Source organism: Taurulus bubalis, assembly GCF_910589615.1.
Source record: "Taurulus bubalis genome assembly, chromosome: 1".
Taxonomy (NCBI): Eukaryota; Metazoa; Chordata; class Actinopteri; order Perciformes; family Cottidae; genus Taurulus; species Taurulus bubalis.
The window spans coordinates 11,635,918-11,663,874 of NC_136589.1; the positions used below are offsets into that span (position 1 = coordinate 11,635,918).

A 27,957-nucleotide genomic window follows, 5' to 3' on the forward strand; every position below is an offset into this window, starting at 1 on the left:
AACAACTCATGGGCATTTGCTCTTGTATATCAGTGGGTCTGGGTTGTTTCCCAAGAAGAAGACCTAAGTAGCACACAATACACATAGGCGCATACACGATTCAAAAAGAAGGATCTTTCATCCTTTCAAGACCCCGCTGAGAAACTGTTTTGTTCCAGGATGAGACTGCCGCCATTTAGAAACTGACTTACTGACTAAAATGACACACGGCAGAAAATTAAAGCACATTAATGCCCCTTTTGCTGCATAATCGCTGTCATGATTGACAGAATGACAAAACCTCATAAGGGCAAGATCTTCTTCAAGTAACTTAATCCCCCTCTAATTCATGCATACAGTTTTTGAATGGATAGTGATGTGTTTCATTGAATCACAAAATAGCGAGACTTCGCTGCTTTGAGGGATATCCTAATGATGGCTTTCAGTGCTGACATGCTGATTATATAATGTTCAACAATTCTGTTGGGCATATTAGTATGCTTAGTATGATCATTAGCAGCAAACACAAAGTACAGCTGATGAGTCTGATGGGAATGTCATCAGTTTTGCAAATATTAAGTCATAGTCAAAGTATTGGACAAATGGACATTTTGACGCTGGATATAAAGTCAGAGGATCAGAAAAACTGCTTCAGTTAATCCTGAAGGGGACATGAATTTGTATACCAAAAAGTTATTGCAATCCATCCAACAGTTCTGTTGAATGGATTTCACTCAGAAACAAATGCCATGATGGTGCTAGTGATGATCACCATCAGGAGCCATCCTCTGGGCACCACGGATGTCTACAAAAGTGTATCCAATCCATCAAATAGTTGATAAGACATTTGAGCTTGGACTAAAGTTGTTGAAACCTGTAAGACCAACACGCCACTAGCATGGCTAAAGATTCTGGTCTGGATATTTGACTAACCATAACGATAAACTGCTTTATTTAAGACCATTATTGACTTACAAGTTTCTGTTGATTCCAGTGAAGTGGCTGTTCTCATTATTTTAGATTTGAGTACTGCCTGACACAGAATTTATCAATACATTTCAATGAATAGACTTGAGAAAAAAGTAGGTCTTGTATCACATTTTATTTTAATTATGGAGTTCCTCAGGGAAGCGCACTAGGCCCCATTCAATGTTCTTCATACATGCTAAATCTGGGCAACATTGTTACTTGTAATATCGTCAGACAGCACTGTTATACAGATGATGCACAACTCTATATCTTTGAATGCTCCTCTTACCTGTTTTACTTAAAAAAATATTCAACTCAGGGTGTTTCAATCAGGATTTTGACCAATGCGTATTGAGATGGCAGTCACTATCTCAACAACTATTTGATGGGTTGTGACAATTACCTTTTACAGATATTCATGATCCTCACACGGTGAATCCTAATGACGTTGATGATCCGCTGACTTTTCCTCTAGCGCCATCTTCTAATCTTGTTCAGTGAGGCTCCATCTCTGCATGAAAATGACTAATTATAAATCTAGAAATGTGTTGCAGGTGGGGACACTCTGGAATGTTACAAGTGGATCCCTGTATAAATAAATGCAGAATTGAGTGTTACATGTGTGTGACACTTATAGAAGCAGAACCAGTGGGAGCTGAAAACTACTTGTATTCATAGCCTTGCAAAGTCCATAACATATCAATTATCCCTGAGTGTGGGAGGCTGCAAGGGCAGCATCTCTGCATGTGCTATTATATTATCCCTCTAAATATCACCAAAGCCTTTCCCTCTCTGCAATCACACTGTTGTTATTATTCATTCATTACATCTGAAGCTCCAGAGTCGCTTTAATGCCTCTTTACCCATCCATATCTGGCATTACTTCATGATGCCTCACATCTTCCTAACCCCATACTGTGATGGTGGCTCTGGTCTCCTAGCAACCAACTCTCTCAGAGGAGGTGACAGCATTTGAGTGGGCACCCTCACCTCTCCACGTACAACCCCCTCACCCTTCCTCCCTTTCATTATCCGGATGCTCTTCAAGTCAAGTAAACACACCTCACTCTGTGGTGCAGTCTGCTTCATGCACTATGAAAGACGATAATGAGCTTGAGTTGCCACTTCGTTTTTTAACTTCAACCATAAATATTTCAATCATGTGTGAATACCTCTAAAACATTAAGTTTCATCAATATTTATGTGTGACCCGGATGCATGACTTGACGTAATCCACATTAAATACAGTTTATTATTCAATGTCATTATTAAAATTCAGTGTTTCCTCTATCAGTCACATTCATTAGGTCACAGCAAGTCGTTAATTCAGTTGTACGTGCCACAGCGATCCCTCATGCTACTTTACATTTAAAAAAAAAAATCTTTGCAAGGAGGTACATGTAGTGAGGTACATTCGGGGGGAAAGAGAGAACTGGTATCAGATCTGTATCAGCAGAATCCCAGATCTTCAGAATTGGTTTATTGGAAGGGAATAGTGACATTATAAATGTTGGCATTCCATGAATACATCAGTGGTTTCTCACTTTCTAATAAGACATTACGTCTGCAGTAAATAAATGTTGTGAAGTCAAACGCATATGTTTTCTAGAAGGTTCAGCGGCCCAACAGTTCACTGGAGAGGTGTCATGTCATGTTGGATTCCTCCCAATATGTGCCAATAAAGGCTGAACTGGACGTTTGCAAGAAATACTGATGTCTTTTAAAATCTGATAACAATATATCTGCTTGTATTCATTTTTAACATAAGCATGTCAAATAAACAGAGAAAGAGAAAGTTTGATGATGATTCCGGTTGTTAAAGAACTGTGTTTAAAATGTGTACAGAGCGGATGATTTTACATTGGAATAATAAACTGGACACAAGAGATACTGTTAAATAGCCTCTAACACATTTTGTATGATACCAGCTAATAAAGCACAAGGCTGATTTGGTACCAACCCAAAGGTTTATCTTAAAAACGGCTTGTAACTGATCTATAAAGTCGTCGTAACAGACTTATTACCAATGACCCATTTGCTATAACAAACAGTGCCTTTTTTAGAAAGTGGCAGTAACAAATGTTCTTGATATAATTCTTAATGAAGTCATTAAACAAAGCAGTAAATTAAACTTTGTATCATACCAAATATAGGGCTGCATAAAATTGTGGGGGTAAATATGTTTCTTCATCTTTAAAAAGTAACTTAAAATGTACTTTAAAGCACCTTTAAATATTATACATGTGGACAGAATAACTTTAAAAGGCCACAATACAATCAGCAAACCAAAATGTCGCGTAAATGTCGTGTATTCTTCTCAATTTGACCTCTAGAAGGTTGATGGTTGGCCCTGATGTGTTTTAAAAGGACATTTCTTTCAGTTTGCAAAGTTAGAGAAATGTTAGCAGTTAAATACTGAGACAACATTAAGACTTTTTAACATGTATGGAAGGAACGTGTGCGTCTAATGAGTATAGTTTTAAGACATTACAGTGTTTTGCAGCATGATATGATTCGTAATTTCAGTCATTATATCTGCACTAAATGCCAGTTATTGGCATCCATTGGCATGTGACTCCAGTGAAAGTCACAGCCTGTGTTCTGTATATTACGTTTGGACCTAAAGAGATAACTGACAGATATCCAAAGGGGTCAGATCATTGTGGCACTTTTACATATTTCTGACACACCACACCAGCCGTGATCCCTCCGAGGTTTTTCAATGTAATTCATCACGCTGCGCTCACATTTGTGCTGGCTGCAGCCTGGAGCCACACTGATAAAAAATGACGTGAGTGGTTGACGATGCTAAATGGCAGCACTTGAAATAGCCTACCTTGCCAGCCTGCTCACCCACTTGCTGATGCGATCACGACCCCGTCAGCAGCGTTTCAGCAGCGCGGCGTCCTGGACAGCTCCTCCTAACTTATCTTCCTTTATCTGCGGAGAAAAGTGGAATCCAAAAGAAAGAAGCAAAAACATTTACTTTAGTTTGTTGACTGCAATTGGGTCTTCTTCTTCCCCTCACTTCAAGGAACTCGAACTGTAAAGTCTCTCGGGAGGAGATGGATATTGATCGACCAGCAAATGTTTCCTTTTTTGATTTTATCGGAGGAGTTCAACTTCTCCAGGGGGAGGACACCAGGACAGCCATTCCTGTTATCCTCATCGGGATCTGCGTGTCCGGGGCGGTTGGGAATTTGCTCGTTTTGCTCATTTTCCTCCGTGACTTTAGGAACGGAAAGGGCTCCGAGGTGAAAGCGCTCCTCGCCTCTCTGGCCTCCACGGACTTGGTGATCCTGCTACTGTGCGCCCCGGTACGCGCTGTCACCTACTACAAGCAGACCTGGACCCTGGGCAGTTTTGTCTGCAGCACCACGGACTGGTTCCAGCACTCGTGTGTGATTGCAAAAACTTTAATCCTTGCAGTCTCCACCAGAGCCAAGCACACGCTGGTGCCCAGCACCGCCACGGGGCCTCTCCACAGCCCGACGTGGATCCACGGAGCCCTGGCGTTCATTTGGATTGTGTCGATGCTGTTTCCGATTCCTCAGATGCTTTTCGCTTCTCTGGTGCCGCATGGCCGCGACACTATTTGCATCTCTGAAATGCCGAAGTGCGCGTCTGACTTCATGAGTTTGTTCTACAAGATCTATCCAACTGCAGCCTTCGTGGTTCCGGTCATCTTCACACTTGCCTACTACACTAAAGCGCTGCACGCCGCGGTGAACCACGCTCCCAACCCGCAGCACCAGAGCAAAGTTACCCTGGTTTTACTGTGTCTCAGCGGCGCCCTCGGGCTCATGCTGCTGCCAGAGTGGGGGACATTCACCTGGATCAGGCTTGGGTACAACAAACCTCCCGTGGGTTTGATCATCTTTGCGCAAATCCTCCTTTACGCATGCAGCTCCCTCTCTCCGGTGATCTTGATGACCATGTACGACGACGTGCGCCAGGGTCTGATCACCATCTGGTTCCTCGCCACCTGCAGAGCCACAAAGCGCATCCCCCGCATCAAGTGTCCAAAAACGGAGGGGAACGGAGCAGAAGTCGGAGCCAACGCCGTCGGCAACGCGGTCTCGCAGGAGCAGGAGAAGACCTTCCCAGATGTGGAGCACTTTTGGACAGGACGCAGGAATACGCACGTCGAGGAGGAGCAGGATCCGGTTCCGTGGGAGCGAGAGGAGAAGATGTTGTAGTGAATCAGATGTGAAAGTGTCTTTTTATTTATTCATTTGTTTTTTAGCAGAAGAGTTCAACTTGTTCTCAGCTGGTTTCTAGTGTGTATGACCCACAGTGCAGACCCTCGTCCAACGGCTGTTTGCTGTCGTGAGCTTAATTAGATGTAAAATAAACTTGTACACTATCATGTTTTTGGATGTAACACATGTTTATCTATTTTGAATATCTGTTCTTGCCTGCAGCATTGCTGCACTGTCGATTAGAACACCTTTATTAGAGGAGGTTTGTACCTATAACACGAAGCCAATGTAAATATCCAGGACACTCGAGCATCAAGGAGTGAGTTGTGATTGTGTACGTGGTGCATAACATTGATATTAAAACATTCACAAATATACTGCTCTGTTTTTTTCTTCTTCTCCAAAGGCCATGCAATCATTGAGTCTACCTTAATCACGGATCAAATACAGTTTGACCATCAAAGCTCTCCATTTAATTCAGAAGAGATGACATGCAGAGATCATTTCTCCATATTAAAATCACAACTAATCCAGCTGCATGTTTTAGGTCAATCATAATATTTCAGTGAAAGCGACATGTTGTCAGTTTTAGTAAGTAGTGGTGTCAAAGCTGGTCGATGTTTATGTCTTCCTCAGGATGAATGACCAGTCTCAGTCACACTAACAGCCAAGTAGCCATAAAAGTGCATCATGCAGTATTATTTTCACAGTTTAGATGAAGTACCTCCAGGAAGTTTGACTTCAGTGTTGTTTAAACCATATCTTACCCATGATGCATTAGCAGTGGTGGAGAAAATACTAAAGTAAAAGTAGAAATACTACAGCGCAGAAATACTCTCTTACAAGTACAAGTCCTGCATTCATATTCATATTGAAGTAAAAGTCCAAAAGCATTAGGATCTAAATATACTAAAGTACCAAAAGTAAGAGGGTGTAGAAGTAGAGGAGCAAAAAAATGGAAATACTAAGGTACAAAATTGTACTAAAGCTACTAAATTACAAAATATCTTGTAGGTGGACACAGCTAAATGGTCATTTTAAAATGTTTTTTTGAAGGGTTATACATACATTAATAAACATTTTAAAACGTCCTCATATTTTCTTGTAACTACATTTTAAAGTGTTATAAATTAGTTATTATATGTTAATTAATAGCTTGTAGCTGATGAATGGATTGAAGTAAAGTAAAAAAAAAGAAAAAAAGTTTGTCAAATTGTTTATTCAACAATTAATGTATAACACAATAAAGGCACAATACAAATAAATCAAAGTACAAATAAAGTAATATAAATGTCTCTGAGTCTTCACTAAAGTTTAGTTTGAGTTTATTTTGATTTTTTTGAGTAGTAGAAACGGTGTATTCTCATTTTTGCACAGTGAAAACGAGAAGCCAGGGACTTAAAAACAGTGTTTCTTGATGTATAAATAGCTTTGGTCAGATATAAATGTAATAGATAGAGAGGGTGGTCAGCTGTGCCGCTCCAGCCCAGATGACCTGCGTTAACAGTCTAACCTTTCAGTGGTCGTGAAAAGAAACTGCTATTAGTGGTCTGTGTGTTTACCAGTAAAGCAACGGCCGCCTGTGGCTCCGACGGCCCAGTAGATTTGACATTTTAGTCTGCCTGAGTGAAAAGAAAGGTTATAGGTCGAAAGAGGAAAAAAAACAAACAAACCTCTAAAGCTCTTCATCATGATTGTGCTCCGGCGCATAATTTATTCATTGACAATGGTACGTGTCTCCAAATGTCTGCCCTTAGGTCACTTGGTTTTTCATTGTTATTAGTCACTGTATTTGTGAAGTTCCCCATCAGATCAGACACTGAATAACAGACATCTTTTACTTTTTCTCAGCAAATCAAGGAGTCTATTTATGCGACAAATATTTGTTTTTAAATCACCCACATCTCTCCTTCAACACGAAGACACTGTGCTGTTGACAACTCTTGTAATATTGTAATATAAATATTATAATGTAAGAAACGTAAAATGTAAAAACACTGACTTGACTTAAAATATGTAAAGGCTCACATCACGCACTTTTTTATATCAGCATGATATTTATGGTTTCATAAAACAAGTTACATGTATTTCTCCCATGAGGTGTCACAATAAAGAGACAAAATATGTGTTCAAACTGAGCGTTTACAGACAAACACAACAGGATGAAACCTAATCAAAGGCTTTTGAGGAAAAGTGTTTCGCCGGCTTTTAAAAGAGGTGAGTGTTGAGGTTAAAAGCAGCTTCGCCAGATTATAATTTAATCCTTGAAAAAAAACAAAATTTAAAGGACCTGACAGACTCCTACATGCAATATAAATACATTTAAATACTTTTTTTTAAAATACTTTTTCTTCCGTCTGCATATGTAATATTGCTATTGTGGATTATTGTTCTTCTTTACTGTTTTTATGATTGTTTTTACTGTTTATTTATATTACTTGATTGTTATTTACTATGTGTCTCTTGTGTGCACTGCTGCTGAATCCTGCAATCCTGCGATAAAGGATTATCTTATTTTATCTTATCTTAACCAGGCCATGTATAGCTTTTTGGACAAGCTAAAGACATGAAGATCACCAGAACGCCTTTGCTGTCTAATTTACTTTGAAATCAACGTCCAAACGTACTCAAACAGAAAACTTTCCAAAACATTCTGTAGACCCTTCTGTCTTTTGTCATTATATTTTCTTGCCATTTTTGCAGCCAATAAGTGACCATATTTGGACGGCAGAGAAGAGGCCATAGACAGCTCTTGTTGGGTCGCAACCTGTCAATCACTACGTAGTCCCGCCGTAAATCATACTGAGCTATATGTATCTCTAAATAGGCCCATAATTTACACAATGAACATCTTGCTGTCTTGAAGAAGACACACAATACATCCAGTGAAAAGTAGAGTCATTTCTCATCAACTTCTATACAATGAGAGTTATATTTAGCAACCACAGGAGTCGCCCCCTGATGGCCAGTAGAGAGAATGCGAGTTCAAGACACTTCAGCATTGGCTTCTCTTCTTAAGAACCGGAGGTTGCCGCCTTGCAGGAACTTGACTAACCAGACGGTGACCAATTACATTTTTGGGGGGTATTAGTAATGTAAAGTATTAGTATTGTAAATGTAAAATATACTTCAATATCTATTATATTTTATCATATAAATAGAGTAATAAATGGATTAATGTGCAGAGCACAGAAGTCGTGTTAGCATTAGCTTCTCAGGATATGTTTACCTCATGTATCACTACCGCTGGCTCGAATCATAGACTTGTGTATAGCGCGGCCATTTTCCACCACACCTCCTCATGTGTTATATTTTTGGTATTATGTATTTGATGAAGATTTATTAAAGGTGTTATTTCTCCAGAGGAATCCAGGATCTTTGCTAAAATTGGTAAATTCGGGCAAAAGTGAAATGTATACGTTACTGTTAGTTTTCTCCATGCTGTTGGTGTTCTGCTGCCTTTATCAGGTTAAAACCTCAATAAAGATCCAATCTTTGACCCTGAAGGAGTTAGTGCATGTGCAAGCTATCCAGGATCCAGATCACAGACACTTTAGGCCGACACAACCTTTATGAGACTCTTTTTCATAACCTATTGCGATCTGAGACAGTCTTTTTGGTGATTCCTTATTGATCTAACTGAACGACACAGCTCAGAAAGTATGTTCCACTCTTTACAACAATTTTCTAAGATGTTTATGTTCTCAGAGGTGCCGTGAGTTTAAAAAGCAGTATAGGCTGTTGTGTAGTGCAGCCACGATGCTTGGTTCACTTAACGCCGGCATAAAATAAATTAAACTGCCTCTGTAGGATATAATCTATAAGGCCCCATTTCTACTCTACACATGTGTACAGAGCTCCCTTTAATGTGCACATATTTAATGAAAGCCGTCTCATTCATCATTCATAAAGACAGCGAGCTTCTTCATATTTGGGTTAAGGGTCAGCCGTCTCTGCTGAAGACTGAACTGATGAACTTTAACCAAGATCTGAACTTGCATTAAATGAAAAAGGTAAGAGGGAAGTAAAACAAGATGTGACTTGAGTCTTCTCTTTCCATGCCACTTTATATTTGTACTTGACATTTCAGAGGGAAATATGTTCCATACATATTATTTTTGCATACATTTTTAATGCAAACATGCAAAAACATTTCATTCATCTAATGATATAATATAGTAACATTTTCACTTTTAATGCTTTAAATACATTGAACCACTACTGAAGCCTGAGTTGAAATGACTGCGTGGTGCTGCATGAGAATCTTGTGCGTTATGACTCCATGGTTTTCTTTCTGTAGTTTTAAAGCTAAAGGCCTCTGAAAACAGAACCGTCCTGCTCTTTTATTGAGATGTAGCCGGTGTTTTTTCTCCCCACTCAACCGTGATGGATTGTTGCCTCAGGCTCAAGCTGTGGCTTTATTTGTAGCCATCTTCTCGCAAAGGAATGATTGCCCTGCAAGATATGAATAGGTCTGAAGCAGACTTGAGACAAAATGGAACACGCTAATAGTTTCAGCAAGAGCTGCAAGGAGGGTTAGAGGGGTGGGATTCAGTATATAAAGACGGTTTTGTGTTGTTTAGTGTCTGGTTTATTGTCAGTTCCGAACAGATTTTCATATTCTCCTATTTACTGTTTGGCCACTCAGATGTCAAGACTCCCATCCAAATCAGAGCTTTCATCAAATATAATAAAAGTAACAACTATATTTTCATCCAAACACATCTTTGTTTTTCCACATTGGCTTTTCTAAACACACATTGTCTCTTCTGACCATCCTCTGGCAGTGTCATGCTTTACATTTAGCTTAGTATAGTTAAAAAATAAACAAAAGAAATTGATGTAGAAAAATGATAAAGAAGAGATTGCCACTTTACATGCAGAAACAACAAAAGGAAATGCATGGAAGGAGATGTCACAGACGAGTACCGCCCACGTGGTTTTATTGACTGGAGATCTCTGGGGCGTGCAGAGCTGAGCAGCAAATGGAGTAATGCACTTTTTAATGGAAATGTTTTGAGATTAAAAACGTAAAGCGGTACTCCAGCAATTTAGAAATGTACCTACATTAAGTTGAAGGTCAATATGAAAATATCAGTGTCTAAAAGATCCTGATTTTTAGTGGCTAATATGGGTCCAGCAGCAAAAAAAAACTTGAATCCTACACTTCCCATGGAGCAGTTTGATAGTGTGTTTTTTGTTTGGCCCTTTTAGCATGAACTGAGGTAGATTGACATCCAATCAAACAAAATAATTGAGGTGTTTAATCTCTTTCCATTGGTCACTTTCCACACAGAAACTGTCAAATGTCAAACAGAATATAAAATCAAATAATCTGTTAAAGAATCAGATTTGTGTCGAGCACAAAGGCAAAGCACTGTAATCCGGGTTTTTCTCTCTTTGCATCATAACTCGAGAGATGGAGTTTTTTTCTTGAGGTAATGTATTTAACATGAATAATGTAAAGTTTTCAGGATAAAGGACATCTTATCATAAAAAATAAAAAACGCTACATCGCAGCAATGCATTCAAACATTGAGCCCATTCAATCCCTGTTGAACAGACCTGCGATATAATGAACTAACAGCCTGCCTGATGTCATTATCCTTTCCATAATCATCCAGTAATTCAGATCACATGGGACCCTGTTCATGTTGTTAACTTGCTCCTTACATTAAATAAGATTATTGTCACACAAGAGACGGATCTCCTGATGATACACATCAGTGGATGCTCGTTTTATTCAGGGCATGTTTATGTAAATGCACACTGTGTGTTCTGAAGAGTATTACACACTCCTGACTCAGTGAGTGAGTAAGTGGCGCCACCATGTGTTTTAAAATGAGCAAAAGCCATGGTGCTGCCCTGGCGCTATTAGCCATAATCTAATCTCATGTAATTTGTGTTTTTATTTTTCAGTAGATCTTTGGACTACAGCAGACCTGTTGCCTCACTTATTTAAATGAAGCTTATCTTGTTTCCATCGTAAAGTCTATAATGATCTTGACGTTAACAGTAAATAAAAAGACACACAGGAGGTTATTAGTAATAAGGTGTTTTCCTTGTTGAGAACCGAAAGCAAACAATTATAAGACAAATAAATGATGATATTAAAGAAACAACTAAAATAATAAAACATAGCTAAAACACACCACAAAAGTTTTGAGAGGTGGACAAGCTGAATCTTTTGGCCCTGCCATGTACTGGAATCATTTTCAGTATAGTTTTTATGTTTTGCTCTCACAGGTTCCAAAGGCGGCCCTGGTGGGGTTTACGCAGAGGGAAGTATGGATTAATTTTGAGGTTTCGAATAAATACAAATAAATAAATAAACAAATGCTGCCACTGAGGTCGCATATAGTTGTTTCATGCAGATTAATGATTAAATGCGGATTAGTACATTTGAAATCTGTGCTCCATACTAAAATATGCATATATAATGATAAAAGCTCTCATGTAATGATATGAGCAGTGGTGGAATATCACATTTACTGAAATATTGTACTAAAGTGAGGTACTTGCACTTTGTCATGTTTTATACTTCTACTCCAGTACACTACTAGTTTTTTGCTGAAAAAGGTTCACTTCGAGCTTATTTTTACTGCTATATGTCATGTAGATACTTTTCATCTGTGACAATTTGAAATAAAAAATCATCATCTGTTTTTGATGAAATCTTGATAATGTAGTTGAGAGGAAAGTACAATATTTCTCTCTGAATGCGGAGTAGAAGCAGAATAGAAATAAGTACCTCAAAATGTGTACTTTAGGACACTAACATTACCTACATCCCACCACGGTGTGTTTTAATACTCCTGGATGGGCTACTGTTGAATACCAGCTTTTTCCTGAAGAAATACAATTGTAGTGTTCATACATCTTCTGTTTCATAAATAAATAAAACCTTTATTTCCCTTCCATTTGTTGTGTGTGCGTGTGTGTGTGTGTGTGTGTGTGTGTGTGTGTGGGTGTGTGTGTGTGTGTGTGTGTGTGCGCGCGCGTGCGTGCGTGCGTGCGTGTATGTGTCTCTGTGAAGGGATTAGGATCAGGGATTAGAGACAGATGTAAAGCAGAAGTCTAGATCCAATCTAATTCTACTGCCATCCCATCACAGCACAGGAAATAAAAAGTCACGTTTAGGGTCACGATTAAGCATGCCCCGCCTTCTTTACAGTCTGACCTCAATCCCATTGGCCCACGATTTGAATGACGGCGCTCTCGTCCAATAGGGATGGAGAACAGGGAGCTGGGGAGGGAACCGCTGCGCAGATGTGTGCGTGGAAGACAGCGCAGGTTTTAGTGAGAGCAGGAATAGCTTTTGACAGGGAGTCACAAACTGCCGAGGCACCAAAACACGAAAGGTGAGCGCAATATCATGTGGCATTACGACAACTTAACCTTTATCAAGTGTGTTATAACATAGAATAGGTGGGTCATTGAGTGTTGTGTGAATACTAGAGTCAACTCTGGAAACAGCGGGGACATCAGCTCGGTTGTGTCGTATTTATTCATTGAAAGTAGCTGACTTTTTAATGCTAATTCAGGTTCGCCGGCTTTATTTAACAACATATTTCAATATGTTTAACGGGCTGTTAAGTCGTTTTTTTTGTTCCTACCCAGCCTATCCCCTTCTTAGTCATATGTTTACTGGAAAACTTGCTTGAGCTATTTCCTCATGCCAGTTTTACATTGAATAATTCTGCTTTAACTTCTTGTCTCCATGTTTTGGACAATAAAGTTATTTGGAATCTGAACTGTAGCAAACTCCCTCAGACTTAAATGAGACTTAAAGCAGTAGGTGTGAGATGTTATGAGATCTGTTCTGCATGAAATTTGACCCAGAGTCTTGGAAAACCAAGGAGACTGGCAAGAAAAAGGCACTGCCATGACCTTCGAATTTAGAGGGTATTCACTTGGCTTAGCTCTGCATAATTCGCTGTCGTGCCAAGGTGCTTCCTACCGCCACCCCTCTCTCGCACTTTACACTTAGATCCATGCTTGAATATAAAAACCCCAAAACTCCCGTATTCCTCATATATCGACGTGACGTGTTGTGTGTGTGTGTGTGTGTGTGTGTGTGTGTGTGTGTGTGTGTGTGTGTGTGTGCGTGCGTGCGTGTGTGGGCTAATGATACATTGAGGAAGACTTTGCTCTTTGGTTTGTGCCTCTGGCATTTATTCCTGACCGCTGCTGCCCCATATTTACACTAAACTGTAAGGTACTGCTCCATTTGAGAAGGCCAGCGATGACAGATAATCCTGAGAAACAATCACAACCCCCCCCCCCCCCCCCCCCCACACACACACACACACACACACACACACAGATTACGTCGCCTGACCTGTTTAGATACAAACAAAGTCAAGGATTTAAAGTGTATTCAATACAAAAAAGGTTTACCCAGGCTTTATATTTGACCCTGGCTAAACCATAGGAATGTGTGGGTGTGAATGAGATGTTCATACTGCACATTTGAAGTTCAGATATTAAACTGAAGTCTGGAGGTGATTAATCAGTGACTAGTCTGGGCCTGTTCACCTTCTTCGTATGCCAGACAAGTGCAACCTTGAAATAAAAGAGTGTTGTCCTCCCCTTGAAGAAGGGAAGTTAAGTTACACTTACACAAAAATGTCGCAAAAAGGGAAATAACATTTTCTTTTTTTCCTCCAAAATGGCAGGATGTCTGATCTTCACTTTCACTTTCAGTTTCACTGAGTAAAAAGTCCAGAATAAGGGACTCTGTGATCATTGCAGACGTTAACGATACTGTTGCCATGATGTGTTTTTCAGGGTACTTTCCCATTTCACATGTAGTAAAAGAGTAGAAATTATATTTAAAAAAAATGTTTTCCAATCTTTACTGTCTCTGTGTTTTTGTCCACTTTCATAGATGTCATTTGCCAGTGACAGGCTGTACAATGGATACTTGCGGCGTAATATGTCGACCATTGTGAGCAAGGTGAAAGTGAGAGAAATAATGATCCATCTGCCCTGCTTGACTGCTCACGACAGGGTAAGTTTCACTAGGGTTCAAGCACTATGTCTGGGCTTTATTTGACTAATGTTGAATAAGGCCTGGTAGTAACAGAATCTTGAATCCTATATTTGATTGGTTGTATTTCTTATGCCGTGGTATAATCTTGCAAATGCCATGACGAGCAAAAGGATGCAGAGGAACCAGATTGTTTTACTTACTGTCAGGATATAGTGACAAATAGTACATTTTTAGTTGCCAACTGCAGCTTTAAGAGTACAAGTATAACGTAACTCTGTTAGCATTAGTGCCCAACCAATACTGGTTTATTTTGGCCTATATTGATATAAACTATTGAGAGTCTAGAAATAACATCTGCCAAAATGTTGTTTTTGACAAAACATCACATCATACCAGAAACATTTTTGAAAAGAATGCGCAAGTTTGGTTATTGTTCGGCCTTTATAATGTTTATTACCACTGATGACAATATGAACAATCAAACTCACTGAAAATCATCAGTACACAAACAACAAACTGATAAATTCAGGTATCTGTTTTCAAAAGCTTTATTTTTGTTTTTATCTAATTTTAGGAAAACATAGAGGCAAAAAGAGAAACTTATGGGAACTACGACAGCATGACGCTTCTCCTGGACTGTCTGAAGAGAAGAGAAAACTGGCCGGAGCAGTTCATCGATGCCCTTGAGGCGTGTGAGCATACAACTCTAGCAGCAGAGATTAGAGCAGAATACAACTCTCTGAGAGGCATCAACAGTAAGTCTTCAGGTCCAGTACCTACCGCTGTGTATTTTTCTCTTTTGATGAGAAAATATTAAGCACTACCTCAAACTAATTCTATCAAAAATAGTTTTGAGGGTTCCTGTGATCAAAGTAGTATGTAAGATAATAAAGGAATTCAGTATTTAACCCCTAAATAAGTTCAAGAGACCAAAATCCATCTTGTCAGGCAATGCAATTGTGTCCCGTAAGCCAGAGCATTGACCAATCAGCATCCAGTGAGGAGCGAGTGGCAGCTAGGGCCGGGGCTTAGGTATGTTTGAGACGACGCAGAGAGGCAACTGTTCGTTCTAAACAACAATGGCGTTCTAAACACCTAAAGAGGTTAGCGTAGATGCTGCAATAATATCTATTAAATCAGAAATGGAGAGTATTATTTCATTGAAAAAAGAGCAAAGAACAGCATTATTGGCTCTTCTGGATGGAAAAGATGTTTTCGACTGACTTCAAAAGAATTTGATTGACACATGGGTCATCCAATCACCTGCCATTTTTTTGACTAATAAGTTGATGGTGGTACAGGTTACCTCAGTGTTACAGCAACAAAAAAAGTCCATTGAATTTTTGGAGCAGCTTGCTCATAATAAGTGTAAGGCCAAACATTTGTAATGTGCTTCTTATTTCCAATATTTTCATTATTTTCTTCACTTCCTGGTTTAGTGTGTGGACTCAAATTATTAACATCAAATTATGGCCAAAATTATGAACATCAATATCACAGTTGATGTTCATGTCATTGTGGAAAGCCAAAATTGCAGTTATTTAGCAAACAAAATGTTTGCATAAATGTTAATATTGTACTCTCTTTGTGGCCTTTGCATGGACAGACGAGCATGTGACTTATGGAGCTTTATACAATCATTTGTACAGTCGAAGCAAAACAGCTGTGTGGCCTTCAGACATAACTGTGTTGTGAGAGAGGTGTGTGGGAGAAGGGTGATCATCCTGACCTGAGCTTGAAACTCTAAATTCTAAAATCCTAGACCTATAAATTGTCTGGGTAATGTTCTGTATGTTTTTGGGATATCTGTAAGTAACATACTGAACAGTGGAGATAGTCAGTAGCTTCAAATACCTGCACAAGTCGTGTTTTACTGAAGGAAGAACTTCATGCACATGATAATAAGGTTTTTAGTTTGTTAGGAACTGTATTACATATTGTGGAAATTTGTCTCCAGTTTCACCACACAGCATTTAATACAATAAAAGACAAATGACAATATAATCATATCATATCACAATTTCAACAAAATGCTTCAAGCAATAATCTGCTGCATTTTTCATTCATTCGTTTTATGTATTAGTTTATTTAAGACAGGGACAGAGTACAATAAATATATTGCACCAGATTAATCTTTTGTCCCTCGGAATGTATATATAACAATATACAAATGTTGCTTCCACATGAATAAATCCACCTGTACACATATATCAGACCTTAATAACAATATAAAAGTAGAACAATTATTAATCCACATTATTAAATACAGTTTAAGGACATATATAAATATAAAAAAAAAAGATAAATCCTGATTAATGAATACACCTGTAGGACATATATCACACCCTAATGGAATTGTATATATATATAAAAAAATATCATACCTACAGGATGTTTATATTAGATCTTAATGACAATATACAAACTATAAATCGATAAATGCATAGGACATACAGCACATGTCTGCTTTTCCTGTAAACTTGAGTGCTGTTAGAAGCTCCAGTAAATGATAACTGAATGACTGTATTGTTAGTCAGCTGGCCCCTCAGGAGGTTCAGTCACGAGCATTCAAAATGGATTTCAGTGACAACGTTGTTTGCTTTGCCCTAGATTCCAACCCCAGCTCCCCTCCAGCGACTTTCGTCCAGGCACACGTCCATCCAGCACCATCTGCCGGTCCTCTGCCCGTCCCAGAGAGTGGTGCAAGCAGTCAGGCTGCTGTTGCTCCGCCGGCTGAAGCGGCTGCTCTTCCGGCCGACTCACCCCCTCTGGAAACCCCTGTGCAGCCACAAGTTCCTGAGGCTGTTTCTTCCCCTGAGCCAGTCCCTGAGCCCCCACAGTCAACTCAGGTTGAAGTGGCAGCCCGCCCACCAACACCTCCCGGGTCCCCTGAGACCCCACACACCCCGGCGACTACAACCCCACCGCCTCAGAGGGAGATTACCTCCCAACAGGAGCCGGAAGAAAACTCTGAATCATACAGCCAGGATATCTCTGGTGGTGATAGGGGGATCCCTAATCGGGAGAGCGCAGAAAACCGCGAGGTATCGATCGACCACGTGGACGAACCTGGACCAACCCCGTGTGAAACAGACACTCCACCCTCTCCGGGTCCACTCCAAACAACAACGACCTCCACAGAGGTCAGGCCACCACAGAGTCCCTCTCCAACCCAGATAAACTCAGATGTCACCGATGGATCCTCTTTCCTCACGATGACCTCAGAGAGGCCTCCGGTCCAGGACACCACCCCTCCTGTGGATCCAAAACCAGCTGTTGTCCTGCAGCCCGAAGAGACCTCTGAACCTCCGACCACACAGGTGAATACTAAAATAGGTTAATTTTAAGACTGTCTATTACTCGCTTTATTTGTTTTGGTCGTCAAACCTTCATCAAGCAAAATTCATAAAATCGTGAACGCATCATAATGTAACTTAATGCTACTCTAGTTCAGTGTTCCTGCATTATTTAACTTGCAATTTGTTATTTCTTACTTTTGCTCGCACATTGCAGCGTCTCTTGGCTTCCTTTTTAATAACTTAACTTGACATAATTTTCTCTTGCAGGTTGTTGAAAGCAGCCCACAGACAGAAACTGCGGCTACGACCTCCCCCCTGCCAGGTGCTGCTGGGACAGACGCCTCTCTCTGTGATGACAGCGATGTGTGTCTGAGCAAGCCCGGCCAACTCATCAGCATCCACCCACCAAATAATGGCAGCCCCAATGTCCCTGCACCCAGCGCCCCGGTGCAGCCTTACTCCGGTGACAGCGGTCGTCTGGAATTGAGCGATGCTGCACCGGACACCGTGACCCCCGGCCGACCTCCTGCGTGCTCTGCTGTCAGCTCCACCACTGAGAGTACAGCGTCCGCACTGCCATGCCAGGAGAACGGCATTTCTCTGAACCACAATGAACCAGAGGAAAACCACTACGAGTCCCCTTCTCAGAGTTTGGAGATGCACCAGGTGATGACGCATGAGGTGCACGTGTCCGAGGAGCCGTCCATCCTCAACCTCGACGGCCAGAGCCCAAAACAAGCTCAATTTGTCAACGGTGAAGCAGCCAAGGAGAGTGTAAACACCCCCTCCAGTGAGGATCGCTTCCCCTCTGAGCCTGCGCCCGCTGATATTTCACCAGAGTTGAAGACGCTGCAGGATTCAGAGAAGAAGGCGGCCTCTAGCGCCCCGCCAGCTAATACAAAGTACATTCTGACAGCTGCAGGAGTGGGCGCCTGTGCACTCCTATTGGCGTGGAGGTTTAGGAATTAAGGGAATTTAATAACTTTTTAAATAAAGAACAAATTAGGCTTTTGAAAGAGGATCTTAGGTTATGGTGCCTTATTGTAGTCACTGGAAAGGCGAGAGGCAGCTGTTTAATAATTACCCATAGTAATATGAGCGGATTTGCCAGACCATTGATCATGTCATTAATTATGTAAGTTGTTAAGTCGGACTATGTTTGATCATTTTTTATGTTGAATGAAGTTTTCCCTAGTGAGCAAAAAACAAACCTACCCTTCTTATTTAAGTTATGGAACTTCATGGAACTGGGGTTGAGATCTCAGGTCATTTATGCACTTGCTGCAAATATATGGTATGTAAAGATACACTTAAGCTGCATATTAGTGATAGACATGTTTGTATGTTCACTTGTCTGATAAGCACTTTAAAGATAAGACTGTTGTCTGTCATCCAGTAAAGATTAGTGGACAAAGGACCTGAATTTTACTGGATGTGGACTGTGGAAGAAAGAGTACCAGCATCACACTCTGTAAATGATGGCTAGTGCACTGTCTGTATTTATTTGTATTTGTATATATTATGTAGGTATTTTAAGATAAACAGATTTGTCAAAAACATTCCAAAGCACTCAATTATCAAAGAATCAGTCAGCTAAACGTTGTACAATTATATAACATACCAGTAAAACCATGGCACTTCCATGGAGATAGTGTTGATTGTGAGATATCTACTCCGTAGCTTCATATTTAACTTGGTTTTACAATAGTTTTTTTTGTGGTTATTGTTTAATTGTTCTGTTTTGATGTTTGAAAACATCAAAAACATGTAATTAGTGGAAACATCACCTTTTTATGCAATTAGATCATTTTTACAATGCACAATAAAAAAATGGAAATTGGGCAAATCTTGCTGCACTTGGCTCGAGGCTGGCTGCTCGCTGCCGTCTTCTGGTGTAAATGTTTGAGATTACATGTTATGTTTCCATTGGATTTGTTCTCCTTTAAATATAAGCAAGTTTGAAAATTCATCTTCTGTGTGATGACATTTTATTGTAAGTAGCATTGTCAACATAAGAAATGTCAGAAAAGAACAGATTTGAGCTGCAAAGATGCTTTGTATATTAAATGTATTGCCATTATGGAACAATAAAATGTCAAAATGTTGAGTCACAGTCTCTTGCTATGCACTTGACAATCCTATAAAGAATAAACCTAAAATACAAAATAAGAAATCCTTTATTGAGTGTGCATGTTTATTTCCCTGCAGATAAATCACAAGTTTATGGGAGAGGGTGCATCTTGAATCCTTTGTATAATTATTATTTTGTAAAAAAAATTATATATATACACTACCATTCAGTTTCTTCGCATTTTCTCGCATGGAATAGCCTTCATTTCTAAGAACAAGAACAGACTGGCGAGTTTCACATAAACGTTCACTTTCTCCGGCCATTTTGAGAGTATAATGGAACCCACAAATGTGATGCTCCAGATACTCAACTAGCTCAAAGGAAGGCCAGTAGTATAGTTTTTCTAACCAGCATAACTGTTTTAAGCTGTGCTAACATAATTGCACAAGGGTTTTCTAATCATCCATTAGTCTTCTATGTGATTAGCAAACACAATGTACCATTAGAACACTGGAGTGATAGTTGCTGGAAATGGGCCTCTATACACCTATATTTCATATATTTCATTAAAAACCAGACGTTTTCACCTAGAATAGTCATTTACCACATTAACAATGTATAGTGTATGTCTGATTAATTTAATGTTATCTTCATTGAAAAAAACAGTGCTTTTCTTTAAAAAATAAGGACATTTCTAAGTGACATTTGAACGGTAGTGTATATATATATATATATATATATATATATATATATATATATATATATATATATATATATATATATATACGGTGCTTGTATTATAGATTATTTGGGAGTAGCTGGATCATTATTTTACTCATCAAACAATGCTATTTTGTATCCTGAAAACAAGATGCCAAAAATTTAAACTTTAAACTTGTTAAATGCTATTTGGATATTAAATATCCATTGCCCAAGCATGATAAATCTATATTTATTTGTAAATTACATTGAATATGTAAAGATTATTAACATGTATTGTTTAATCTATAATAAATGAAATATACATAAATGATATGGTGGAATGTACTGCAGCTATATATTATTGTTTGACATTTGTGTTATGAATGATTATAAAAGGGTGCTTGTTTTCCCTCAAGAAAAAATATGAGATCAGCCTCTTTTTATATGCTGGTCTCTGACGTATTCCGATTGGTTCTGGATTCCTTCAATCACTGACTGATCCCGCCCACCCCAGTCTTGACAGCGAACATAAAACGGACATGTACGCCGACCGTTAACGACACAGCCACTTAGCTGGCTAATTAGCTTGTAGACCGCTGGACTCCACTGTCCACACACATCATTATCTTTCAAGGCTTTTTTATTTAATCATAAACTGTAGCATGTATGTAGTGAATTAGTTAATAAAATGGCGTTCAATGGCCACCAACGCGAGGATGAAAATATCGACGAAGACGAAACGCCCACGAAGCAGCCGCGGAACGAGACCGACGATGAGGCAGCCGCGCCCGCAGGAAGAGACGCATCCGACCGGCGGAGCTCCAAATTGACGCCGAGGCATCGGAGCGACTCTGTGAAGAAAACAAGGCCGCGTAGGTGTTAACCGTTTCAAGCATTGGGCTCAGGGTATTGCCTGGGAAACGCATCGTTGCATGTCTGCAAACTTCAAAAGGCGTTCCCCACAAAATACATACATGGTAGTAGAAATGCACATTTTGGAAAGAGCATTCTCTCACGATTGCCATCAATTTTTCAAAAATAAATTATACATGTCTGTATATTGGGCTGGGTGGGGTGTTTGCTAAAACTGACAAATAATTGTAGTATTTGTATTACATTGTAATATCGGTAAACTGTAGTGGCAGTAAATAGCCAGGATTTTGCAACAAGATGGCGTTCTCGGTACACACTTTGGTACACACTGTACTTCTGCTCCTGTGGATGAAGCTCCTCGCCGTTATTGAGACATCAGCTCTATTGTCCTCAATGTCACTAAGCGTTTCAACCTAAAATATATGATATTATGCCATGTTTACTTTACTATATATATATATATATATATATATATATATATATATATATATATATATATATATATATATATATACTCACTCACTCGTAAGTGATTCATTTTGATTTTTTTTCTCCAAATATAATCTCACATAATGCAGCCTTTCCCTGGTTTGGGATGGACATTGGAGGCACTCTAGTGAAGCTGGTGTACTTTGAGCCCAAAGACATCACAGCAGAGGAGGAGCAGGAAGAGGTGGAGAACCTGAAAAGCATTCGACACTACCTAACCTCCAACACCGCCTATGCGAAAACGGGCATCAGAGACGTGCACCTGGAGCTGCAGGACCTGACGCTGTGCGGCAGGACGGGCAACCTGCACTTCATCCGCTTCCCCACGCATGACCTGCCGGCCTTCCTGCAGATGGGCCGCAATAAGCACTTCTCCAGCCTCCACACCACCCTCTGCGCCACAGGAGGGGGAGCGTACAAGTTTGAGTCTGATTTCCGCACGGTGAGTCTGCTGTTGTTCTCTTCGCTTCTCTTTTGCTTTTACAGGCTGGACGGCGAAGATCGTCAGGAAGGAAAGAGCAGACAGTGTTGTGAAGTATAACCTATTTATATCATGTGATGTAATCTGAACAGAACAGCCAGCGATGGAGAACGCTTGAAATCCACGTTTGAAGATGTAGCAATACTGCCAGTGGTTACAAGGACAAGAAGGACATTCATGTCCTCGTGTAATTGCGTTAAAAATCAAAGCGTATACATTTTTGACACTCTAACATATTTCTCTCCTTCTGGACCATGAGGAAAACCATCAGTTAATTAATCTGGACAAACTAAACAGTGACTACAATGCGATAAATCAGGACTGTTGCACTTATCAAACTGTGGAATGCACAATTGCAAAGTTACCTCCTAATATAGGCAAGAAGAAATCTGTTAGTTTGAAACCATTATTTTTCTTTTTAGCAAGACACGTTACAATACAATCGAAATGTAGATTCCTGTTTTCTTTAGCCCCTGCCTCCCACCCCCCTGTTCCCTGGTTTTCCGCCTGTGTTCTCCTGACCACATCCCCTCAGTGATGTTATCCATGTTCTCTTTCCATACCACCAAAAAAAAGATGGCGGACCTACAGCTCCACAAGCTGGATGAGCTGGACTGTTTGATTCGGGGGGTGTTGTACATCGACTCGGTGGTGTCCAGCGGACCCTCAGAGTGCTACTACTTTGAAAACCCCACTGACCCAGATCGCTGCATCCAAAAGCCCTACACACTGGAGAACCCCTTCCCTCTGCTGCTGGTCAACATAGGGTCTGGGGTCAGCATCCTGGCCGTTTACTCTGAGACCAACTACAAACGAGTTACAGGGACTAGGTAATTATCAGTGATGGGGATCTACTGTGCTCTTGCCATGTTGACTGGTGGACTATTAGTCATTTCATATTATTCATATAATGTAATTGTTTACATTTAATAATAAGGTGCTTATGTAGGACGTGAGTGAAAATCCACTGGTCCTGCTGCAGTTTTCTTTAAGCCGGCTTCTCCCATTTAATCAAAGTAGAATTCACGGAAAGATGGGGCCCAGAGGGAATACAGGGGCTGCAGGGGTGTACTTTAAGACTCAATTTTAAGTGACTGTAAAGTAAAATATGACGTTATATTTTTCCGAATATTACATTTTTGTTCATGATGAGTCAGGCCTTTATCTGCCACAGATTTAAAGATTTAAAAAAGCCATTTGCAGGTCAGATAATGTTCTCCAGGCTGGAAAGAACGTGCAAAAGAAAACAACAAAACTCTATTTTTCGAGTGCAGCATTACACATTAAACGACGTATTGGTTGTTTGTGTCAGTGGCCCCTAATGTCAGCAAGAAAACAAAAACAGAAAACGTGAGTTGACTCTAGCGAGCCATACGCAGGCTGATACCAGGTTAAAGGGATGCAGAGATTTGCAGGTGGGTGCACTCCAATCAAGTGGGTGGCATGCTTGGTGCCCCTTGTGTCTCCTTAGTGCCTTGGTGTGAAAAGTAGCAGTATTTCTTTAGCTGTCTGCTACCAAACCACTTCCCTCACTTAACTGTTTGCTTGTGAGTCAAAGAAAAAATGGTTCATTGTTAGTTTGATTTGGGTTTAGTTTAAAGTTTGAAATATATCAGTTGAACTGACAGCTTTTCCTCCGCCGACTTTCCGTTGGTTTGTTTGCATGTGGTTTCTCTGTCTGGTGGCTTTACAGGGAACTCATGAATGCTTACTTGTCTCTCGACATAATGGCCCTTTGTGCTGAGAAAGAAACACTAGATGAGAGTTTGGGAATTTGGAGTCTGTATAATATACACAACCTTTTCTTTTAGTAGTCAATATTACTTTTGGTAGAGACATTTCTCTTTGCCCTTAATTTTAGACTCTCAGTCCAAACTGATGACATTTCTGGAATATTAATAGCTCATAAATCATCTCTCTGTGTGTCTACAGCCTCGGCGGTGGGACCTTCCTGGGCCTGTGTTGCCTGCTGACTGGCTGCTCTACTTTCGAGGAAGCTCTAGAAATGGCTTCTCAAGGGGAGAGCACCCGAGTGGACAAGCTAGTTCGGGACATCTATGGAGGAAACTATGAGAGGTTTGGGCTGCCAGGTTGGGCTGTAGCCTCCAGGTGCGCTTTACAGCAGCTTTTTTTTTTTTTTTTTTTTACTGTGGGGTCACAACTGCTTTTGGTGGCTTCCAGCATAAACACAGTCACAGCTGTAATGAAACAGGGAACCAGGCCAGTGCTAAATTTACTAAAGAAAATCGATTCTTAGCTTCATCGCGATTCTTTGGTTTTATAACCGTGCTGTATGTGGTTATCTAATATGGTGTTTTGATTTGACAGTTTTGGCAACATGATGTCCAAGGACAAGAGGGAGTCGGTGTCCAAAGAGGACCTGGCCAGGGCAACACTGGTCACCATCACCAATAACATCGGCTCCATCACCAGGATGTGTGCTCTCAATGAGGTTGGTGATCAAGTTAAATCACCTTTTTAAAAGACTTGCTTTTGCTTTTGATGAACCTGTCTGGTCAAATAATTTCCCCTCCGGTGTCCCTGCTGGTCGTTTCCTCTTTGCGTTCAGCCTCTTTACGGTGCTGCCTTGTGGCATCTTGATCAAGCAGCATTGTACAGGGCTATGAAGGCGTAGAGGACGTACGCTGCGTAACCCACTTGTCTTTCAATACCTAAAGCAGAGGGGGCCCAAGCCCAAAACCATTTAGAGACCCACATACCTGAAAATATGAATGAGATGTGTTTTTTTTTTTTTTACCTTCACGGTCAAAATAGAAGTTATCAAATACACAGTCTTTAATCTGTAGTCAAATAAATGTATTTATTTATAGTTTTTAGGTTGAAAAACTATGAATATTTACCATTTTGCTTTGTAGATTGCTGAATCCTGCTGTTGTATAACGGCCTCAACCAATTTCAGAGTTTGACGCATGGATAATATTTGTCATTTGTGTTCATACTGTTTCAGATAATAAACTTATTAACCAAATTATTTTATCCCCCATTCTCTTTCCCCACTAAGAACATTGAGAGAGTGGTGTTTGTGGGTAACTTCCTGAGAGTGAACACCCTCTCTATGAAGCTGTTGGCCTATGCCATGGACTACTGGTCTAAAGGACAGCTCAAGGCACTCTTCCTACAGCATGAGGTAAATAACTCAACTCGTTATTATTTATAATAATAACAACTTTATTGCTGTTGCACCTTTCAAAAGTAACAAAGGGCTTCACAATAAAACATGTAAGCAAATAAGATCAAGAACCCAAGAGGTAACACAAAATGGAGCAAAATTGTGCAAAAATACAATCGGTTACATAAGTCAATGATTTTAAGTCATACGGTAAAAGTTAGTCTTCAGAAAAGATTTAAAGAGACCAAAATTGGTCTTCTTCAGAGACCAAATGGCGGCTTTGTGCTTTGATGGGCTCAACGATTTCTAACTCTGTTTTTCTTCTTTTTAGGGCTACTTCGGCGCAGTTGGTGCCCTGTTGGAGCTTCTGCATCCGTCCTAATCCGTCCACTCTACATCCAAAGTATATTACTATAATAAAGTAATATAGTACTTGTCAATCTGCTGCAAAAACCTTTAGCACTTTAGACTGGCCAGAATGAATTCCATAATGTTATGATGCTGTGTCAGCTACCAGCCGGTTACTGGTCAATTTTGGTTGTTTGGACGACAAACTGTCAAATATTTCGGTGTCCTATTACGTTCTCAGCAATCAACTGGTTTGTAAAATTGAGAAAGTACAGTCGAAATTGGGATTCACATGCTGTTGTGGTCAGTGGATATAAGTGTTTCCTGCCCTGACTAAAGTCGTATGCAGCAAAGTAATTTGCTGAAAGCAGGTTTGGTCTGAAACGTCTCACCACGTTTGCCTGAAACTCTTAAAAAGTACTCGTCATCACATAGTCTTAACTGGTCTGCATTTGCCCCTCAGAGGGTATCAGATCCTGGGCCTAATATTTACCCTCCTGAGGTACAGGTGGATGAAAGTTTGTTCAATTTGACTCTACTATATTAGTTTATATTATAGTTGTTAGAACTTAAAGATAATCATAGGAAATAGTTTACCAGTAAAGCATTATTCATCATTGCATATTTCCTAAAAATGTTGTAGATGAATTGCTAAACATGCCTGACTTAAATTTCCAGAGCCAAAGATGACTTTGAATTCTTGTTTTGTCCAATCGTCAATTATAAACCAAAATAGATTGTGTTTACTATCATATGAGATGTGGAAGAAACCTTTATATTTCAGAAGCTGGAAAGGGGAAATGTTTGCAATAATAATGTTGCAGATTATTATTGATTGACTAGTCCTTTCAGCTCTACATATGTGCAGTCCTAAATTACAACATATAGAAAATCAACACTGTTAAATCTTGTCATGGATGATATATTGAGACTTCAGACGATTTAAATAAAATGTAAAGACTGTAAGGCAATATATTGTCATGATACTACTCTCATCCATCTGATACTCTTTGTAAGCTTAAGCAAAACACTGAGAATCATTTACAACCATTACTTATTTGTGTTTAATCATCCTTGAGCACTTATTCATTGTCACCCATTGGACTTTACCTGAGGGTGTGAATTAAACAACAGGTTTTCCTCACTGAATGTTGACTTGCATTTAAACCTGCATTAACTGTTACTTTTATAGAATGTGTATTGCTTATTTACTTTTAGTAATTGAGATCTTAATGTGCGTTATGTTTCTGAACCCAATTGTTTACCCCAAGCTGTTTTTTTGTAACCATGTATCTATTAAAACTAGACCGTTAGTGAGACTGGACTGATAAGCTTGAGTGTAAATGTAAGTCCCTTCCTGACCTCTGCCCTGCTGAAGTGCCCTTGAGCCATTGCGCCCCTCTCCTTGTAGAGGGAAATCAGAGCAAGTGAAAAGATAGATTTCGATAAATATGAATTTTAACTAAGATTTCATAATAATAAGAAGAAAAAAGTTATTTTAATGCAGAAACTTGATGCATCCCTCCAATGGAGGCAATGTTTTGAATTCACTGAACGTCTCGGTCAGGCTTCCTGATATTTTTTTTTACAGTAAGGTAGAACATGATAAATGTTCCACCTTGTGTTTCTGACATGCTTCTTGTCAGAGTTGTTATTTGTCCCATTATTTCATTTAATGCTTATCCGTCCAATTTTAATGTCATCTGACTCACTTGGACAGTTTTTCAGCTGTTAGTTACTTGATGAAATGTTTCTGTAAGTAAAATGAAGTGCCTGTCATATTTTTGTACAGAATACAATAATGTGCTCAGCAATGTGATTTCAAAATGAGACAAACTGGTCTGTAATTATATAGGTGTCTCTTTATTTACTTGTAATGTTACAAGAAAACTTTTTTTGTAACCATCATTGCAAATTTGCTGTTGCGTTCTTCCTAATAAATACACACCTGTGGAGGAATATGTTTTTTTTTGCTTTCTTTGTTCCCTTTCCAAGGAGACAGTATCACTGTGTGTCTGTTGTTTTTACAGTCTAAGATAACCAGCTACTTGATGTTGCTTTATTTTATGTAGCTTTACTTCAGTTTTAAGTGGTGGAAGAAGTGCTTGTGTATTTTACTTAAGTCAAAGTAACATTACCACAGCGCAGAAATACTTCAACATTTTAAAAGTACGTCAGTATTAGCATCAACATATACTTAAACGAAATGAAAGTATTCATGCAGAATGTCTAAGAGTGACTATCAGAATAATATATTATTGAATTATAATTATTGATGCAATATGTACATTAATGTTAAACCTGGTACACTTAATTGTTTTTATATGCACTTTATTATATATAGTGCCAGGTAGCAGTCTTCTCGTTATAGAGAATAATGCATCATCATTTAATTATATTTAGTATTATTGATCTGAAT

The 27,957-nt window shown here is 39.5% G+C and overlaps 3 protein-coding genes across 3 annotated transcripts; all 3 read left to right on the plus strand.

Moving 5' to 3' along the window:
• Positions 1–4,013: 4,013 nt before the first annotated feature.
• LOC306746265 (G-protein coupled receptor 151) lies at positions 4,014–5,147 on the plus strand (the record flags this gene model as incomplete). Its single annotated transcript, XM_079229158.1, has 1 exon — positions 4,014–5,147. The coding sequence occupies one exon, from the start codon at positions 4,014–4,016 to the stop codon at positions 5,145–5,147; it is 1,134 nt and encodes a 377-aa protein (XP_079085284.1).
• Positions 5,148–14,040: 8,893 nt separating this feature from the next.
• On the plus strand, positions 14,041–19,604 carry mavs (mitochondrial antiviral signaling protein; the record flags this gene model as incomplete). The annotated part of the gene is made up of 4 exons (XM_079219195.1): positions 14,041–14,163; positions 14,720–14,900; positions 16,756–17,465; positions 17,712–19,604. 4 exons carry the CDS (start codon positions 14,041–14,043, stop codon positions 18,411–18,413), a joined length of 1,716 nt encoding a protein of 571 aa, XP_079075321.1. The 3' UTR covers positions 18,414–19,604.
• A 1,212-nt stretch (positions 19,605–20,816) lies between these two features.
• Positions 20,817–27,491, plus strand: pank2 (pantothenate kinase 2). The gene is made up of 7 exons (XM_079228220.1): positions 20,817–21,089; positions 21,669–22,021; positions 22,637–22,890; positions 23,993–24,169; positions 24,389–24,512; positions 25,083–25,208; positions 25,522–27,491. The coding sequence occupies exons 1-7, from the start codon at positions 20,906–20,908 to the stop codon at positions 25,570–25,572; spliced, it is 1,269 nt and encodes a 422-aa protein (XP_079084346.1). The 5' UTR covers positions 20,817–20,905; the 3' UTR covers positions 25,573–27,491.
• The last annotated feature ends 466 nt before the right edge of the window (positions 27,492–27,957 follow it).

Excerpts from the sequence above, each read along its gene's own strand:
- pank2 (XM_079228220.1), top strand. The coding sequence starts at position 20,906 with ATGGCGTTCAATGGCCACCAACGCGAGGATGAAAATATCGACGAAGAC. Across the intron at positions 21,090-21,668 it reads TGTGAAGAAAACAAGGCCGC|CCTTTCCCTGGTTTGGGATG; the intron begins GTAGGTGTTAAC and ends CACATAATGCAG. Across the intron at positions 24,513-25,082 it reads GGATGTGTGCTCTCAATGAG|AACATTGAGAGAGTGGTGTT; the intron begins GTTGGTGATCAA and ends TTCCCCACTAAG.